The following is a 19455-nucleotide window of genomic DNA, read 5'->3' on the forward strand; positions in this document are numbered from 1 at the left end:
ATGCTGCTCGTATGTAATGTCCGTCTTGTATTGAAGCCCTGAAATGCGAAATTGTCCCGAAAAAAATTAAATAAGTCTATATTTCAAGCTTGTTTGAAGCTCCTCTTCCCGGTTCGTCAAATTTGGACGAACTGGGAAGAGGACAGACCCCGGTTTGTCCAAATTTGACGAACCGGGAAGAGGAGCTTCCACTACAAACAAGCTTGAAATATAGACTTATTTAATTTTTTTCGGGACAATTTCTCATGTTGGGGCTTCAATACAAGATGGACATTACATACGAGCAGCATGGAGGTATTTGGATGTTTTTTGGTGTGTCTTTTTGTTACGAAGACAGTCGGTATCCATTTGCAACTGTTATATGGACATGCACTCTGAAACTTCTCCCAGCCCTTAGTCCACATGAGGGTGAGTAGATGAGTGAAATTTCAATTTTGGGTGAACTATCCCTTTAATAGACAAAGAGGACCAGATACACACTTATCTACAGCTGCAGAGACAAGGAGAAGTTGTAATTAAGAAAATGGGCCATTTAATTAGCAGAGGTCAAAACACACACGCACACGTCTTATCAGAGGGAGCATGGGGCTCCCCCCCCCCGGTCTGTCCCCACCTGCTCAGCTCTGTGTCTCCCCCCGCAGGTGAAGCTGAGTCGGTTATGTGAGCAGGACAAGATCTTGAAGGACCTGGAGGCGAGGATCAGCTCCCTGAAGGAGGACAAGGTAGGTACACGCTGAGTCACCATCTGAGTCCATCTCAGTCCACCAGCTGAACCGGACCAGTCCACGAGGAGAAGACGTTCTGTGCTGCTGTCAGCGGAGCTACAGTTCAGCCTGATAACACAGGCTGGTGGGAGGAGGAGATGAAGGAGAGGCTCCATACTAGCGGTGATATTACTGATACCAGACCTCGGACCAGAAACAAAGAGAACACATGGGATGTTAAAAAAGCCAATTACAATGTGATATACTGTAAGAGAGTAGAAGTCCTTTAAGGGATAGTTCAGCTTTTTTTGAAGTGGGGTTGTATGAGCTACAAATGCCCAATAAGTACACTAGATGCTAGAGGTGTGCCAAAAAATCGATTCACATAAGAATCACAATTCTCATTCAATACGATTCAGAATCAATATAAAATGTCCCAAAATCGAACAAACAACAAATCTGCTGGCTTTCGGCCTCCATTTCCTTAGAATTTAAAAGACAGCATGTTCAACTGCACAATTTTTTTTAAATAAAGAGGCACTTTTAATTTTGTTACTTAAGCAATATGTGATATTGGTTTTATGTAACAGTTTCAACAATTCCATCTAAGCATGGATACATGTTTAAAACTCAATAAAGGTGAAAAAGACACTTTAGTCATTCTGTCTTGCAAAGCAGACTGGAGTAGATCATGAGGATCCTTTGCACACCGATAGACTGAAGCAGAAATCATTATGAATCAAATCGTTTTGAATCGAAAATTGATTTTGAATCGAATCCTACCCCAAAAATCAGAATCGAATCGAATCGTGAGATAGTAAAAGATATCCCCACCCCTACTAGATGCAGTAGAAAGGTCTCTGCTCCCCCCACGTCAAAAAAGCTGAACTATCCCTTTAAGAGGCAGCCAAGACCCTGATTCACTGTGGAAACATGCTGCCCTCTAGAGGCACTTTGGGAAACCTGCTCCCTACTAAACAATTACTTTCCCTGGCACTGTCCCGTGAGTAAAGTCCTAAGTTGCTCTGTCCAACCTTTTCCCTGTTAAAGGGTTTTCCTGGAGTTTTTCCTCAGTGGATGTGAGGGTCTAAGGTCGGAGGATGTTGCTATGATGCTGTGTTTAAAAAATAGGCTATACTAATAAAATGGCCTTTCCTTTCCTTGTCTGATCTGGTTGCTCCCTCAGGACAAACTGGAGAGCGTCCTGGACGTGTCCCACCAGCAGATGGAGCAGTTCCAGGAGCAGCCGGCCCACGCTCACAAGATCGCCTATCAGCAGAGGCTGCTGCAGGAGGACCTGGTCACTATCAGAGCCCAGATATCACGGCTGTCCACGGTAACAGATGGTGTATCTGTACATGCTATTTCTCTGGATGTAAAGTTTAGAGGTGTCTATCAGCGTTTTTATGATTATACGTACAGTATGTCTCCAATATGAAGATATACAGCAGTGTTTTTCAACCTTGGGGTCAGGACCCCATGTAGGGTCGCCTGGAATTCAAATGAGGTCGCCTGAAAAAAATCACTGATAAAGATATATATTTTTTTAAAGGGACAACAAGGAGTTTCTATTCGGTTATAAAAAAGTCTCACATTAATGTGGATGAATCTACGCTACCCACACTTGTTAATGGCTCCATTTTCGATAAATATATCGTTTTGTCTCTATCGTCATTTTGTTATTTTAATTAGTGGCGGAAACGCTGGGCGAGCCGACCAGCGTTTCCTTACTTTCGGTTTTGCGGATGCTGCCCGGCGGGTCATGGGAATAACGCCGCCGAATCGCCGTTTATGGTTAGAACTACGACGGTATCTGATCGTCTTCGAACCTCTGACTTTCATTGTTGATGAATGAAAACATTCAGGCCCATGGTAAATGTAGTATGAGAACACTTCGCTTTCCAAAACTCCTCGTTGTCCCTTTAACTAATTATTATTCTTTTTAAAATTAAAATTATGATTAAAAACTAGGGCTGGGACTCGATTAAAAAAATTAATCGAATTAATCAGAGGCTTTGTAATTAATTAATCGCAATTAATCGCATTTTAATCGCATATAAATATTTGACCCGAGAACAGTGAGAAGCATTTTTTTTCCACATGGATTTTAGTACCATTGAATGACTGAATACATAAGCTTAAGCATTCAAGGTGGTACTTAACCAAGACCAACAGACTAGGGATGCAAATTATCGATTAATTCATTAATCGATATTTGATACATACAGATTAAATGGTCTTTCCTTCCAATACACTATGATGATTACTGTAGTATTTAACTAGGCTACTTAAATCACAGAAGCATAAACTGATTTGTTGAACTCAGCCTGATGTAAACATTAATAAAACTCAGTAACCAATCACACAGGCAGCTCCATGTTGTCCCTGTGTGATGTTCAGGGACAGGTCAGGACAATCTGAAGACAGAGCTCTGAGGGTGAAGTCCTATCATAATGAGATGAGCTGCACCTGTGACAGTGACAGGTCATAGATATAGTGCTGCAGCTGAGCAATTAGCGCTATATAGCGCATTTAGCGTGCGCCCGTGTCTGTGTATCTATGTGCAGGCAGAGATCAGAGATGGTGTTTTAAATAACCATGCTAGTGTTTCACCAGCTCTCATCTCTGCCAGTCAGCCTCTCAAACTGCCGCCTCTCTCGCGTGCGGGCGCACCACACGTAGACACACGTGAGAGAAAAAAAAAAAAAAAAATTTAATAAGTGCGATTAAAATGCGTTAATTTTTGTGTAGTTAATTAATCGTAATTAATGCGTTAAAGTCCCGGCCCTATTAAAAACACCACACACAATCGTAAACAACTGTACTCTATACTTTCACTTTCTCTAATAAATCGAGTTCAAATAAAATGCAGCATATAGAAATATCTGAGCTGGTGCATCTTGATTGGCGGCCACGATAACGTGACTGCACGTGATAGCGAGGTCACCAGAAATTTGTGATGTCAAAATGAGGTCACAAGCCAAAAAAGGTTGGGAACCACTGATAAACAGTGTTCCATGTATCTGTATCTGTATCTGTATCTGTTGCACTATGACAGATGAATGCAAAATGTCAGATGGTGTTATCAGATTAAAACACAATAGTATTGAATTGTTCTTTCGGTTATTGTGTGTGTGGGTGCAGGGGTGAGTTGTGTGTGGAGTTTTATGTACACTCAGAGTGCTATAAGTTGACCTGTGTGTGTGTGTGTGTGTGTGTGTGTGTGTGTGTGTGTGTGTGTGTGTGTGTGTGTGTGATGCAGGAGATGTCCCAGGCCTGGGAGGAATACAGCAAGCTGGAGAGATCAGTGGAGCAGCTGAGGGCGGTGCTGCACACACACATGAACCACACCTCCACCCCTCAGGTGAGACGCCACAGGCTGCGTGTCCTTTGTCCTTAAAGGGATAGTTCAACATTTTGGTTAATTTGCCATAATCCCTATAGTCATAGCAGTAGCTTCATTACCTTTAATTGACGGTGCAAGCTGTTTTTAGATGGGCAGGGCAGAGACGTGAGCTGCACGGTATTTCCACTCATGTTTCCCTCATCAAACTAAATACACAATCCAACAACTCCAAAACGCTCTGGTGGACAAGTTGTGACCTGCATATTCATCACGCTATGAAATAATAACGTATAATTAGCCTATGTAACAGTACGACACATGACACAAATACTCGGAACTACTTGTGCATTTGAAGTCACTCTGCCAAGCAGCCGTGTCTGGAATGTAGTTCCGGTTATGTATTTGACTCGAAAACAACTCTGTCTCATAATGCTTTTTGGTTTTTTTTGGTTTTTTTTAATTGTATTGTTATTTGGAACGGACAGAAGAATACATCTGCATGGCATCAATAGTAAAAATAAAAACTAATGACATTCCAGTTTTGTTTGTTTTGAGTACAGAAAATGTGCAACACCAGCCATTAGGGCATGAGTCCATAGAATGTACAGTCACAATTTGTGAGTCGGACTTTGTTTGACCTTTGCGGATCCCACTCTCCTGTAATAACATAAACTTCATAAGACCTGTGCTAAAGTGGAAACACAGTTATCCTCTTAAGGCCATGTAGTGACAAGTTGCCTGTAATAAAGAGAGCCAGAAGAGGCTCATGAGTTCACTTAGAGAAAATTCTGATACAGCTTAATGAAAGGTAGAACAGTTAACACAAAATTATGTACATAAAACCGCCACTGTCATAGAAATAATCATCAATAACCAGTCACAAATTAAATGAGTAAATTACAAAGCAATATTACCAGTGAGATCAAACTAAGTCCGCTCTTGCGGGGGCTATGAATGAAATCTAGTTGTTCCGGTTGTGTTAAAATTTGTCCTTTTGGATTCTTATTGATTTTATTTATCATAAATAATGTATCTCTAGAGTAATTCCAATCCAGCCATCTAGGGTAGCCATATCGTAATGTTACATTATTATTTCATAGCGTGGTGAATGTGCAGGTCCCAACACCAGAGTGTTGTGGAGTTGTTGGATTGTGTATTTAGTTTAAGTTTGATCTAAAAACATTAAAGGTAATGAACCTACTCCTAACACCATAGGGATTATGGCAATAGGCTAATTTGCCAAAAATGTTGAACTATCCCTTTAAAGCAAAGGACATGCACACAATTTGAAATCTTACACACTGTTTATGAAGATGAATTATAAAATGTGTGACGTCCGGCCAGAAGTGAAAGCTACAAATAGAGTTTGAAGACTTTTGTTTGTGTGTTGTGTGAAACGTCAGCAGGAGAAGGCTGAGATGAAGCGTGAGCTGTGGAGGATTGAAGATGTCATGGCAGGACTGAGCACCAGCAAAGCCAACTACAAGATCACCATCGACTCTGTGCACAACCCAGGTGGGACGACCACAGCAGCCCAGATGTTGTTGTAGCAGCTGAAGCCACTGGCAGTGTTTTATGAGAACATGGTCCTGACTTATTGATTTCATATTAATCTTCATTCCAGCTATCATCAGTGTATCTCAGAGTTGTCATAATCATACTCATGTTTATATAATAATATTGTCTGTGGTTACATTTATTTTTTTATCTTAGATGAGAAACTTGGCTTCATGTGTGATTTTCTCTCCTTGGAGATGTAAACATGTTCAGGAATTTGCATGGTTTCTGTTTGTTAGTGCACTTTTAAATGTAAGAAGTGTTTCTTTTTACCTTAAAAAGCTAAATCCTGATGACTGTGTGTTTCACTTGACCCACCAGAGAGGAAACTAGTGCCTTCGGTGTCAGACCCGGCAGTGCCTTCTCATAGCACCGAGGTCCTGCCTCCTCCTCGCAGCTCCATTCCCAGCATGCGCTCCCATACTTTGCCTCACAGCACTGTGCCAAAGTGGGTAAGTGTCAGAAAGAAGTTTGAAAGAAGAAGACAAAAACAGCAGGGCAGCAGAGTTGACTTCATATTGATTTTCAGGAGTTACAGCTGGATTTAGTTTCAGTCTTTACCAGTGATTGGAATAGAATAGAACAGATACTTTATTTGTCTTACCTAAAAAACCTAAAAAAGTTACTGTTTCCCCTGTTATAACGCTGTTACCATTACTTACAATAAAATGCGCTGTTACTTGAATCAGTAAGTCCCGTCACAAAATAATACATCGGTTAAAGTGTACGTTATTATAGCCTGCCCTACACATTTTCTTTTCAGTCTATCAACTAGTCAGAAAAGAGCCTGACTGTGTGGAGGAATACTGAGTGAGTTGGTTAGTTCCTGATAAACGAGAGGTCAGGGTTATGGTTAGAGGGTTAGGGGGGCCAGTCCAAGTAATTTGACATTACTTTATCTGGTAATTAGTAACTTTTATAATGTAGTAATTAATTTACTAACTCAGTTACTTTTTGGGGAAAGTAACTAATAACTATAACTGATCACTTTTTTAAAATAATGGGCCCAACACTGGTCTTTACCAAGCAGCATACAGCACCATTTAATGAACTTCCAAAACACTCAATCCATGTCTGTCCACTTCCTGTCCCAGGCAGAGGACAGCGCCCCGCCTCGTCCCCCGCTGCCCCGCCTCTACGACTATGAGGAGACGCCCCCCGTGGTTCCGCCCCTCCCCAAAGAGGCGTCGGTCATCCGCCACACGTCGGTGCGCGGACTGAAGCGGCAGTCAGACGAGAGGAAGAGAGACAGGGAGGGCGTGCAGTATGTTGTCAACGGAGACTGTAAGGTATGCTGATGTTTTCATCTTCAGTCCAACACAACTCTCTGAGGGACTGAACCTGAAAGAAGAAGCTGCAGCGTCCTCTCCTCTCTAACCTTGTCTGGTTGCAGGCCGACCTGCGATCATACCTGAGCGAACCAGAGCTGCCGGGAATGAGTCATCACAACTCCGGGTCTGATATTGAATACCAGTATTTCCCAAGCAAAGGTATCTGAGCATCACATGAAATAAGTGTGCAAAAAACATTCTTAATTTCTTCTCCTGCTCCCTGATCTGTTTTATTTAGGCCAGTGATTATTTGACATGTAAATATAAATGCACACAATGCTGAGCAGCAACCATTGCTACAGTTTTTAGTTTGAATTGCGGTGTGGTCGATTCAGATTCTGATCTAATAAGTTTTAGATGAATAAATTAAATGTGTAATAATCCAATCTCCACAGACCAGAGGATTCATCAGTTAAAATGTACTTACCTCACTAATAAATTCTCCCTCTGTAAATGAATTTATAATCACCCATGAGAGCAGCCTGCTGATTTGAGAGGGGTGGAAAAGTGTGGAATGTTATTAAAATGATTATCATGACTAAATTATGTGGTTAAATAAAGAATCCAAACGTGTAAAGATGTTCAGGTTCCCAAATTAATATATCAAGATTTTTTCTCAGTGATGATACATTGTGATCAGGTTTTCTAACAGTTTTTTTTTTTTTTTGTCTCACATTTTTTCCATTGTCATGATGACCTTACTGCCTTTTTCAACCAAACCAACTGCTTCTCTTCATTCTGTCATCAACTTGCTCTGTCAGGCTCCTCATCTCATGTGAACCAGTCCACCTCCATTTCGTCCTATGTCACCCTAAGGAGAGGCCCTGGGAGCTCTGCAGCCAGGGTGAGTCACGACAGGAGGGCTGGAGGTGTGATCAGGTGGTGTAGCTCTGGTTTAGTTTCAGCATGGGTGCAGATCCCGGGGGGGACGGGGGGGACATGCCCCCCCAATTTCTGAAAAACATGAATTGACCCTTCGCCAACTCCTCCCACAAACGGCTATTGTCCAATCCTACGTTAGCAACCGTAACTATAGGCCTGGCAAGCTTTCCGCAGTGAGTCATTACGTTTGCTTTTGTGGACACATTTTGAGACTAAAAACGAAAAACATTTGTTTGTAGAGAAGGATGTTGTTGTTGCTGCTGCTACTATGGCGGTGGCGGCGGCGGCAGCAATATAGAGATGTTCAGATACGAGCGGACTTTTTTTTCGACTTGAGCAAGTGTAAATATGGGGATAACCATATGTTCACCTCCGAAATGACAGCTGTACTTTTACCGCTTTTACCTGGGCTTTTAGGCGAGGGATCCTCCAGGCAGGGACTGCTTTCACTGACTGATACAGCGGTGGGAGAAAAAAAACAGCAGCGAAAGCTGTATGTGGTTCACAATCGCCCCAAAACTTGCAGTTTGACAACGTTTCATGACCAGTGAGATGACGTAAGTCTTCGTGGGTTGATAGACGGTAAAATTACCGGTCCTTACTGCTGCTCTGTACATTGTTCAGTCGTGTCATTGAACAGATGTTTTATCCTCCTGCGCGAGTCACGTCACTGAAAACTATGAATGATCTTTGTGACTTCTTCTCTCTATTATCTCAGAACAGTTTATCCAGAAATTTTCTGATATTTCCTTTGAAATCGATACCAAATACTGCCAGGAGCATGGCTGGGAGTGAAAGCTTGCCCGCCGTAGCAACAGTAACCAAGGGGGCGGGGCTTACGCGAAGGGTCAATTGTCCCTCCCAATAAAAATACCTTAAATTATTCAAAATTGAACCAATGTATTTTAGATTCACATCTAAAAAGAAATGATTGAAATGGTGGAACATATGACAAATGTATTTCTGACTCCACATTCCTTCTCTGGTCTCCTTCACTATGATCCAAATGAATGGGTAGTTTCTTACAGACGATGATGACATCAGCAGGCTTTAAAGAAACGACCCCCTCAATCTCGTAGGGCTTCATATTTTGATATTCATCCATATCAATTAATCATGCATAAAGTAGTCCTATACACTGGGAGAATAGGAAGATGGTGAGAAGAATTGGGGATCTGGGAGGGTCGGAGGGAGGTGAAAGATAAGAATTTGAGTATATTACAAGTCCGAGACCCTTGAAATTATAATTTACTAATATAACAGCAGTGATACTCACTGTTGGCTGTTAAGGACAAATAAACAAGAAAGGTACAGTAAGCACAATAAATAATTCCCTGTGCAGTACTTTTTGAATGATATGGCGAGCCTCTGCAGAGTTGTGATTCATGGTGGCATCTGGCATGGTATGAGCTGCATGCGTGCAAGAAAAAAAAAATCACTTTAGTGTCCCCCCCAATCCTGACATCGGATCTGCACCCCTGAGTTTCAGTCTCATGTTTGATGGGAGTTGAGAGTTCCTGATCTAATGTGTGCAAGTGTTACAGACCGAGGCTGCACTCAGCATGTCTCTGTCAGCCGATCTATTCGAAACAGATGCACTTTCATTAGTGTTCTCTCTTATTATTTTGTCGACACCTGTCTTCCACCACACTATCTCACTGTCCATTCTCCTCTCCTTTCCTTCCTCTCTTCATCTCCTCTCATTTCCATCCTGACGTTGCTCCAATTCCCTGTTTCTTCCCTCCCTCCCTGTCTCAGCAGGAGCGACCTAAGAGTGCCTTGGAGCGTCTGTCGTCGCCTACGGAGGCCCTGCAGCCCCCCAGCAGCCAGCCCCGGGGCCGCATGACGGCCGAGGAGCAGCTGGAGAGGATGAAGCGCCACCAGAGGGCGCTGGTCCGCGAGCGCAAGAGGAACCTGAGCCAGGGGGAGCGCTCGGCCTCCACCCTCCCCAGCCAGCGCTCCTCCTCCTCCTCCCGGCTGCCCTCCAGCACCAGCGAGCCCCCGGCCTCCGTACGTTACCCCCCGCCCCCGCGCAGCAGCAGCAGACACAGGGAACACCACCTCCACCACCACCACTGCTGCTACGCCACCCTCCAGCCCCCAGCTACATAATAATCCTATAGCAGGAATGCTAACACACTACCACTCTCTGCTGTGCAACCAGTGGTTGTTGACATTAGCTGCAAGCACTAACAAGCTCCAGGGCAGGACTGGCTACAGCTAGCTAGCTACCTAGCTAGCTACCTAGCTACCTAGCTGGCTTGGTTAACGCTTTAAGAACAATGGGAGATGAAGAGAGAACAGAAGAATGAGGGAAATGCTTGGCTAGTTTTGGACTTGCACAGAGTCACTCCCTGTTGATTTTATTTTTTTAAAGGTTCAGGGGTGGAAGTGAACCTTGTTACCACTGCCCCCTGGTGGGACCTCACTGACACAATTCTGAATGTAAATCCATGAGAAGAGAGGGGAAAGGAAGGCAGAGCGATGCCTTCCTTTCTCTGTTTTTAATCATCAGAAAGTAGAGAGAAGAGCCCATATATGTACATCTACATGCCGTGTACTTGTACACTTTTATTTATTTACTGAGGGATATTTTCAGAATACATTGTACAGTTATATTTCGTAGAGATTTGGTATATATAGAGCATATAGAGGAGATGGGGTAGGTGAAAATAGTTTTCAGGGTTGGTGAAAAGAAGAAAGAGTTAATACTATTGGCACAAATCATGATCACACCTCCCTCCTTTCTTTTCTTCAGATGAAATCCAAGTGCCTTGTTTTGCTGATGATCCTTTTGCCTTCGTCCCAGAATAACCTCCTTAATCAGCATTCTAGTTAATAACGGTTTGTTTGAAGCACACATCTCCACCACAGAGTCATAGGAGGAGATCTGCTGCTTTTAACCCCACAGGACTGACTTTGACATTTCAGCCAAAGCTATCTTAGAGACAGCTGAGTCCCTTGTTTTCAGTGAAGAATGCTAACGATGCTAACATACCTGAGTGGAAGAAGTAAGACAGTAACATCCAAAATGTCAAAGTCTTCCCGATAATATAGCACGATATTTGATAACTACCAGATTGGTATTATAATTAGAGATAACACATTACATAATGAGACTGATGTGAGATCTGCCTGTAATCAAACTGTATTTCCCATAAATCCTTGATATCCCTATAGCAGCAAGCAATATATAGTCTATAACTTAGCGACAATAACCATAAATACCAGAGCATCTTTTTATTTAATCAGCTCCACCAGCATAAAACATGTTTACACCATTTTATATTTGAATTAACATCCTCATTTACACAGCCTTCTCTTGTACGGACTACAAGATTATTTTTTATCATTTTACGTTGGATGATAATTACATTGCCACAATTCAAGTTGGGAATAGAAGCTGTACTCTAACCTGAGTACGTTTTAGTGGCCTATGCTGTGCTGTTTTATGCATCATAAATATACGGGACAGGTTCAAGCAACTGGGCTGAAACGCAATAAATAGAAAAAGAAACGAAACAAGGTGCAAACAACTTTGTCATGGAAATACTTCATGAAACAGATTTGAGGTTGCTGTTATTGCAAAATCACTGCAAATGATTTCGAAGGTCTCATATTTTGCACTTTTCTTGATAGCCATAAAGAAGCTATATTTGTGGTTGAAAGAATCAGAAACAGTCTAATTTTAGGTTTACAGCTCCTCTTTACAGGCTTCCTCCCCTCTGGAGCTCTAGTATCAACAGATTAGTGAGCCAATCAGAAGCCACTTACTTTGTTGTGACATCACAAAGTCACAGGAAGTCCTGATAGCTGTTTTAAGGCTCAGTTTCTGAATACAGGCTTTGTGCGTGTGGACTGAGGCTTTTATACTTTCCCAGTATTAATTTAGAACCTAAAGCTGATATACTATATATATTCACACTAAATCTGAACATCTACCTTTATACTATCATGTGGGGCCTTTACCTATTTGCAGACACAGCAGGAAAACAGCAGAAATCTGCAAGTGTCGAATTACATAAACAATTGTAAAAATAGTTAATAACACACAGGACCCTGTGTGTGTGGTACAACAGTGTTCTCCATGACCCAGCTGTCTGCTCCTTGTTTTTCACATACGTATTTTATGGGAAGTTTTTCTGCCGTATTGCTTTTATCCTTCCACAGCTACAAACAGTATATCGGATCACAGAGAGAAAACTAATTGTAGGAGGTTGCTCAGCTGAAGAGTGGAATTATAGTAGAGAACTTAGAGAAACAACAGCTAATCACCACCTAATTCTGTGTAACTGAGAAGCAATGCACAACTCTTTCCCTTTTTCTTTTCTATCATGTAGAGATTTGCACTCGCCAATAAAGAGTTTCTTGCTTCTGAACCTCCTCTTGGCTGAGTTCTTCCTAATCTGGTGGGGGTTTGATCAGTGTGTCTGCATGGGGGTTCTTTCTCGCTGTCCTTCTGTTGTTGTTTTGTGTGTGTGTGTTGATTTGATTCTCCTGAGCACAACAAGGCATGGACGCAGTGTCTCTGAGAGCATGTGAACACATCAGACGCTGCTGCAGGCTACTGGAGTTGGAAGCTGTATGCATGGCTTTGATGCTCCTTGGATGGATACTTACAAGTACCCTTCACCACACACACACACACACACACACACACACACACACACACACACACACACACACCATTCACGTGCTCTTCAGAAAATCAGAGTATTTGTATAAATGTTAATATGTTGGTGTTCACTGGGGAGAAGAATGTGCTATGTGTGTAATTACAGCTTCCAGAAATGCATACTAATCATCCGCCTGGTTCCACTCTGAGGTGATCTTACTAAACATCCTCCTTTCAAATCCCTGGATCAACTTCTTCTTGCTCTAATTATTCCTGGTTTCTCTGAGATTTTAAACTCATCCGTCTCCCTCTACCTGAGGCAAGACTCGCTGCAGCCAACAGATTTAACCCACTGCTTCTCTGTATGTCACTGTTACTGTTAACTCCTCGGCCTGTTTCTGGATTGTACATCTATACGTCCCGTATCTATAACATCTCAATAAAACCTGAGGGGATTTCTTCACGTGGCACAAACCTGGAGGTGATGACGCTTTGTATCCAAAAGGTCAACTTCAGTGTTTTGCAAAAGAAACAAAAACACATGGCCATTGATACACCCCCCCCCCCCCCCCTCATTTTACAACAGTGCTATGGTGAATGCTATTGTTAACATTTCCCCCTAAAGCCCAATACTTTGATTCACAACCCCCCTCCTCTGACCATATGAGTTTGTCTTTTATTTCACTTGAAGTTGGATCATTAAAGGAATAGTTCACTCAAAATTGAAATTTCACTCATTATCTACTCACCCCCATGTCGACTAAGGGCTGGGAGAAGTTTCAGAGTCCTCCGTGGCTTCTCTGAGTTACAGGGGGTCTCAGCGTAGCAGTGCATGTCCATATAACGGTTGCAAATGGATACCAACTGTCTTCGTAACAAAAATACACACTAAAAAACATCCAAATACCTCCATGCTGCTCGTATGTAATGTCCGTCTTGTATTGAAGCCCCGAAATGCGAAATTGTCCCGAAAAAAATTAAATAAGTCTATATTTCAAGCTTGTTTGTAGCGGAAGCTCCTCTTCCCGGTTCGGTTTGGTATCCATTTGCAACCGATATATGGACATGAACTGCTACGCCGAGACCCCCTGTAACTCAGAGAAGCCACGGAGGACTCTGAAACTTCGCCCAGCCCTTAGTCGACATGAGGGTGAGTAGATAATGAGTGCAATTTGAATTTTGGGTGAACTATCCCTTTAACCGTCACTGATCCAAACTAGAACTGCCACTGGTGAATATTTTCCAAAGAAATGCCAGAGATAATGCTTAATTTGTCTCAACAGTTAAAAAACACAAAGATATTTAGTTTTACATTTGTGTTCTAATATTTTTCATCAAACATCTTGTAAATTAACTTTCTATCACTTGAGTTACTGATCAGTCAATGTGCTACATGTAAAATCTAATACGTGTGGAAGCATACCGTTCACATGAAACTGGTTAATAATCGTAATAGCTAAAGATCAATTTAAATTGTTGTTCATGTGAAAGCTTTATAACACATCTCCAGTAACAGCGATGCCTATACCATTTAGAACTGATATCAGCTGTTTGTCCAACACCTGTCCGGCTGTGTAATCCAGACGCCTGCTCTTTTCAGGTGTTTGATTGGCAGGAGGAGCGAGTGGCAGCGGAGGGGCAGAGTGATGAAGGACGGGGCCAAGTGAAAGAGAGAGGCAGAATTCATTCAGATGAGTGGGTGACGGTCACAGCCGCACACATACAAGAGGTGGACGTCGAGCCTCTGGACTATGACCTGGATATCAGCCGAGAGGTGAGCACAGCTGTGCAGACAATTTCATATGACTTCAATCAGAGACACAGGGAGACATGGGGAGATGATGGTCCTCTGATTTTCCATAAGACAGATAGGAGTATTAGCTGTTTTCTCCACTTTCAGTTCTATTGTAACAGATCCTCTGATTACACAGGTAATAATAGCCACCTTTTAATCATTTGCCTACTTTATTTTCTACTGATTCTTGTGTAGTTTTCTCTCTTTCATCATCACTGTTTCACTCATAAAACAGAGATCAGGTCATGAAAGACAATAAATGGCAGGAGGACAAGACCTACAAGTCAGAACACTGGGAAACAGGCTGCGTGGTGTTTCATCATCAAATCTTAGTGCTCTGTGTTATGTTAAAAGCAGCTGACAGTCCACTATGGAAAAACCATATAAAGCTATGATAGCTACTGTAGCTATGTAATGAAGAACAATGTACATTTCTGTATATGTCAGTTAAATCTGATTGAACACATTAGAAACATATACTTTTCAGAATGATAACTACTGTTCACACATTTTCTCTAGTTCCATAGGCTCTACTGTGTTTTAATAGTTTAAGTATTACAGTCTGAGAGGGAAACGTTCACTGTCGTCATGGAAATAGATTAATATATTACCAAGAAAATGACTTATGACCTTTACCTGTCTGTCCAACATGCAGCTGTCTAAGCCACGGAAAGTCCCCATCCCAGAGCGCTACGTAGAGTCTGACACTGATGAGCCTACAAGTCCTGAGGAACTGGAAGAACGCTTCCGCCGGGCCGAGCGCATCAAGAACCTCCTGGCCAAATCCAGGTAAGGCAAGGCAAGGAGAGGCAAGACAATTTTATTTGTGTAGCCCATTTTTCAAACAGTTTGTCTCAAAGGGCTTTACATGGCATCATAACAATGTCTTCTGCCCTTTGACCCTCACATTGACTGAGGAAAAACTCCAGGAAAACCCTTTTAACAGAGGAGAGGGCTCCATGTAACCAGATGTGTCCCCCAGCAGTCTAAGTCTATAGTAGCGTAGCTATAAAATGGTTCAGAGCTACCTGAACCAGCTCTAACTAAAAGCTCTGTCATACAGGAAGGTCTTAAGTCTAGACTTAAATGTAGTTAGAGTGTCTGCCTCTTTGACCCATGGAGAGAGCTGGTTCCACAGGCTCCACCTCCCAGTCTGTAGACAACACTCACAGGACACTTTGACATGAGGGACACATTAACTTTTGTTCGATCTAAATGGTATTTTGGAGGCGGCCTCTTGGAGATCATCTTCCATGTTTAGACATTTACAGATTGCGTATAAACGTGAGGAGGAAAATTTATTTGCATGGTTTTATTTAAGATTTTAACAGTTACTTTTCATCTTTTTTAACAATTACGGCTAAAATACGGTGTTTCTAATCATTTTGAAATTTTATCTGATTTCTGGAAATCATCTTGCGACCGCCCTGGAGGTCCCGAACCCCACTTTGGGAACCCCTAAAGTAGACAATAGTTCGACAATAGGTCCGATCTTATATGTGTGTGTGTGTGTCCTTTCCACAGTGTTCAGAACATACAAACATCTGCACCATTAGACTTCAGTGAGCTGGACTCAGCTCTACAACAGCAGGAGAGGATCATGACCGTGTCCCAGACACTGGCTGCAGAAGCATCACGCAAGAGCAAACTGGTTGCAGGTCAGTGTTCTCACCTTCCCCTGGCTGTGACCACAGGATCAGCCTTCACAGGTCTGACTTCAGCCCTCTCTACTTCAAATCATCTGAGAAGTCAGACCTCAAACAGTGTCATGGAATAGACAAATACACGTATATCCTCAGAACTGACTGGACTCAGAGTAAAAGTTAAATCACACAGAGATTTAAAGGGATAGTTCACCCAAAATTGAAATTTCACTCATTATCTACTCACCCTCATGTCGACTAAGGGCTGGGAGAAGTTTCAGCGTTATCCGTGGCTTCTCTGAGTTACAGGGGGTCTCGGCGTAGCAGTGCATGTCCATAGAACGGTTGCAAATGGATACCAACTGTCTTCGTAACAAAAAGACACACCAAAAAACATCCAAATACCTCCATGCTGCTCGTATGTAATGTCCGTCTTGTATTGAAGCCACGAAATGCGAAATTGTCCCGAAAAAAATTAAATAAGTCTATATTTCAAGCTTGTTTGTAGCGGAAGCTCCTCTTCCCAGTTCGTCCAAATTTGATGAACCGGGAAGAGGAGCTTCGAGAAGCTTCCGCTACAAAACAAACTTGAAATATATATACATTTTTTTCGGGACAATTTCGCATTTCGGGGCTTCAATACAAGACGGACATTACATACGAGCAGCATGGAGGTATTTGGATGTTTTTTGGTGTGTCTTTTTGTTACGAAGACAGTTGGTATCCATTTGCAACCGTTACATGGACATGCACTGCTACGCCGAGACCCCCTGTAACTCAGAGAAGCCACGGAGGACTCTGAAACTTCTCCCAGCCCTTAGTCCACATGAGGGTGAGTAGATAATGAGTGAAATTTCAATTTTGGGTGAACTATCCCTTTAAGTATAAAAAGATACAATAACAGTGGATGTAGAAAGAAGCACACAGGAAATGGCTATTTCCCCTCACTACATTTATTTGCACAATATTAACCTTCAAGTGGCAACATGTGACGCTGTCGTTGTCCCTGGTGCACAGGGACTGAGTGGCTGCAGAGGCGGTGAGCGTGGTCCAGGTATACCTGCCATTTTCCTTTGTGGTGGTGTTGCTTCAGTGTCTGGTTTCTGTCCTGGGCTCAGCTGTTGTTTGGATCAGTGTGACTTAAGGGCTACTTTGGTGAAATGTGGTAACCTTCTATATGCAAACAGTGTTTTGGTGTGAGTTCTATGTTTTCTATGGATATAAAATAATTTGGACAAATAATATTTATGCAGCTCCTGCATTACCCAGGATTTAATTGTCTTTTTGCTCCAAAGCAGTAAGATTATACAGATTAATGAGTCAAACAGTTGTGGTAAGTTGACTCAGTGTCTTTAAATTTAAGGTTGTATTTTACATCGTGTCCGACCGAGGTATCAGATTTACCAAAGTAGACACAACTATAAACTGTTGCTGCTGACTGAGCAGTTTGTCTTTAAAATCAGATCTGAACAAAATCAGAAGTGTTTATGCAAAAGGAACTATGTTTCCTTCCATTTGCATAAGCACCTGTGATGAAAATTAAAGACATGTTAGAATTTCTGACTACAAGAGGAAATATTCATGTCTTCTCCGTTGTCTTCTTCTCAGCCAAAGCAGCTGCACAGCACTGACCCCCCAGCAACGACTGGCACAACAAAAAGAAGAATCAACTGTTTGTGAAGAGGAAGAAAAGGACCTAAACATGTTTAAACAGTTTCTATTAATTGATTTACTGCTTTCATATGACTGAAAACTACATGCATCTTTCTAAGAGTAATGGTTTCTATGTAGTTTTGAAGTAGAATGTTGAAGCTTCACTGCCACAGCATTTACATTGCACAATTACACAAAGCAATAATCTATAACAGAAGTGAATAACTTTTTTTTTTTTTCAAATCTGCAATTACTTGTCTTGTTGTTTGGTCTGTATATTCATGAGTGAATAAAAGAGTGAAATGAAAGTCAAAAGCAACATTCTTAGATCGCAGTGAGTCTGTGTTGGAGATTAATCCATTTATTTATTGAATTGTTTTTTAATCCATATTTTGTCACACAATAATCAAGGTCCTGTCAAACAATGAAATGTATCCAAAAATCACGAGAATAAAATAATAATAATGATTAAAAAAACAAACATGAAGAGAGTGGAGTCATTACAGGAAAAAACAAATGTTTCCTTTAGTGTTGTATAAAATATACACTTGTTTTAAGAGATGTATTTACATGACCTTTGTCTATATTGATCTACTGTGACGAAGATGCCGTCTTGTCTTTGTACCATGAAGGCAACATGTCTGTTCAGTCCAGCAGCTCTGTACACAAGAACAAATGTATCATCTCTGACAAATGAAAGAACAAACCGACGCACACAAGACAAAACATGGAACTATATCACAGCAGCTGCTGGCTAATATTGACATCTTCAGTTACTGCAAATATTGGCTGACCAAGATTGCCAAACATGTTTCAAAATGATACATTTGTCACGTTGTACACTGGGGTCATGTAATCCCAGATTTACAACAGCATTATTACTTCTTCCCTGCCACTTCAGAGTCCCAGTGACACCAATTCTATTCCAGTGATTCCTTAATATGCTACACACTAATCACACTCCTTGTTTTTCTCTTAATAGAAAGGATAATTTGTCTTTAAAATTGGTTCTTATTACAAATTTAGGACAAGTCCCCAGTCAGAACCAAGTTTCAAGGACCTTGTGTTTATGCAGAGAAACACTTCCATACTGGAGTTAAATTCATTACCTTCATACCATAGCCTACCAACTTTATTTATAGAGCACTTTAAAAACCCAGTGGACCAAAGTGCATGAGCACTAACATTTAATACCACAACTTACCTGTCAGCCTCATAAATGTCCCAAATTGAATGTGGATACTCAGCTCTATACATGAACCATTTTAATCAAAATGATTTAGCATGTAGTTTACAGTTGTCACATGATCTGGCTCATTAAGCCCAACCAGAGTTGTACTGGGAACAGCTTAGAGGCCCCCGACTGACTGCAACAACCATCTGTTGTCACTGCTGCTGCTCCTCAACTCTCAGCTGTCTCCCACTAACTCTCAGAGAAGCCCTAGTGATCCACAAGTGGTTGTTGACAATTCAAATCTAGAGGTGTTAAGATGTTCAGTGTTCACTACTTTACATTTACACTAAAGTACTTTTAGTACTTATACTGAATATTAGACAATACAACATAAAAACAAAGAAAGTCATGTCTGGGTGGTAGTTAGGCCCTGATATCAATCTGTGACTTCAGTGAACACGTCACAGGTTCTGCTTTAAAACATGTCTCCAGTCCACACGTCTCCATTGACCATTTGTGATCGGATCTCACTTCTCAGCTTTACATGCATATGAACAGGTAGTGCTGCTGATTTTAGCTAATCAACAGGCACTGTTTGTCCAAAGACCTGTAAAGCTGTGGCTGTAGGGAGGACACTTTGATAAAGAAGCTTCAGTTTTCTGAAGTTCAAACCCCGGCTATATAGTAACATTTATCTATCATGTCTTGGAAAGCACCTTCTTATTTTACTTTTTATGACAATTTTGGGCTATCTA

At 41.7% G+C, this 19455-nt stretch overlaps 1 protein-coding gene across 18 annotated transcripts in view; it reads left to right on the forward strand.

Moving 5' to 3' along the window:
- LOC146985434 (pleckstrin homology domain-containing family A member 7-like) overlaps positions 1–17972 on the forward strand; it is a 195957-nt gene extending 177985 nt beyond the window's left edge. For 5 of the 18 annotated variants that reach the window (XM_085778396.1, XM_085778399.1, XM_085778404.1 and 2 more), the window contains 13 exons: positions 642–722; positions 1891–2040; positions 3967–4068; positions 5454–5565; positions 5929–6059; positions 6702–6896; positions 7001–7097; positions 7700–7782; positions 9582–9830; positions 14051–14209; positions 14886–15019; positions 15755–15888; positions 17482–17972. In XM_085778396.1, coding sequence (XP_085634522.1) covers positions 642–722; positions 1891–2040; positions 3967–4068; positions 5454–5565; positions 5929–6059; positions 6702–6896; positions 7001–7097; positions 7700–7782; positions 9582–9830; positions 14051–14209; positions 14886–15019; positions 15755–15888; positions 17482–17504 — 1650 coding nt within the window. In that variant the 3' untranslated portion in view covers positions 17505–17972. Of the gene's footprint in view, positions 1–641; positions 723–1890; positions 2041–3966; positions 4069–5453; positions 5566–5928; positions 6060–6701; positions 6897–7000; positions 7098–7699; positions 7783–9581; positions 10045–14035; positions 14210–14885; positions 15020–15754; positions 15889–16890; positions 17015–17481 lie in introns of those variants that run through there. The other 13 variants (XM_085778387.1, XM_085778392.1, XM_085778393.1 and 10 more) reach the window with 8 other exon arrangements.
- The last annotated feature ends 1483 nt before the right edge of the window (positions 17973–19455 follow it).

This window comes from Trachurus japonicus, chromosome 6 (genome assembly GCF_045865225.1).
Source record: "Trachurus japonicus isolate A0001 chromosome 6, Traja_1.0".
In the NCBI taxonomy this organism is placed as follows: Eukaryota; Metazoa; Chordata; class Actinopteri; order Carangiformes; family Carangidae; genus Trachurus; species Trachurus japonicus.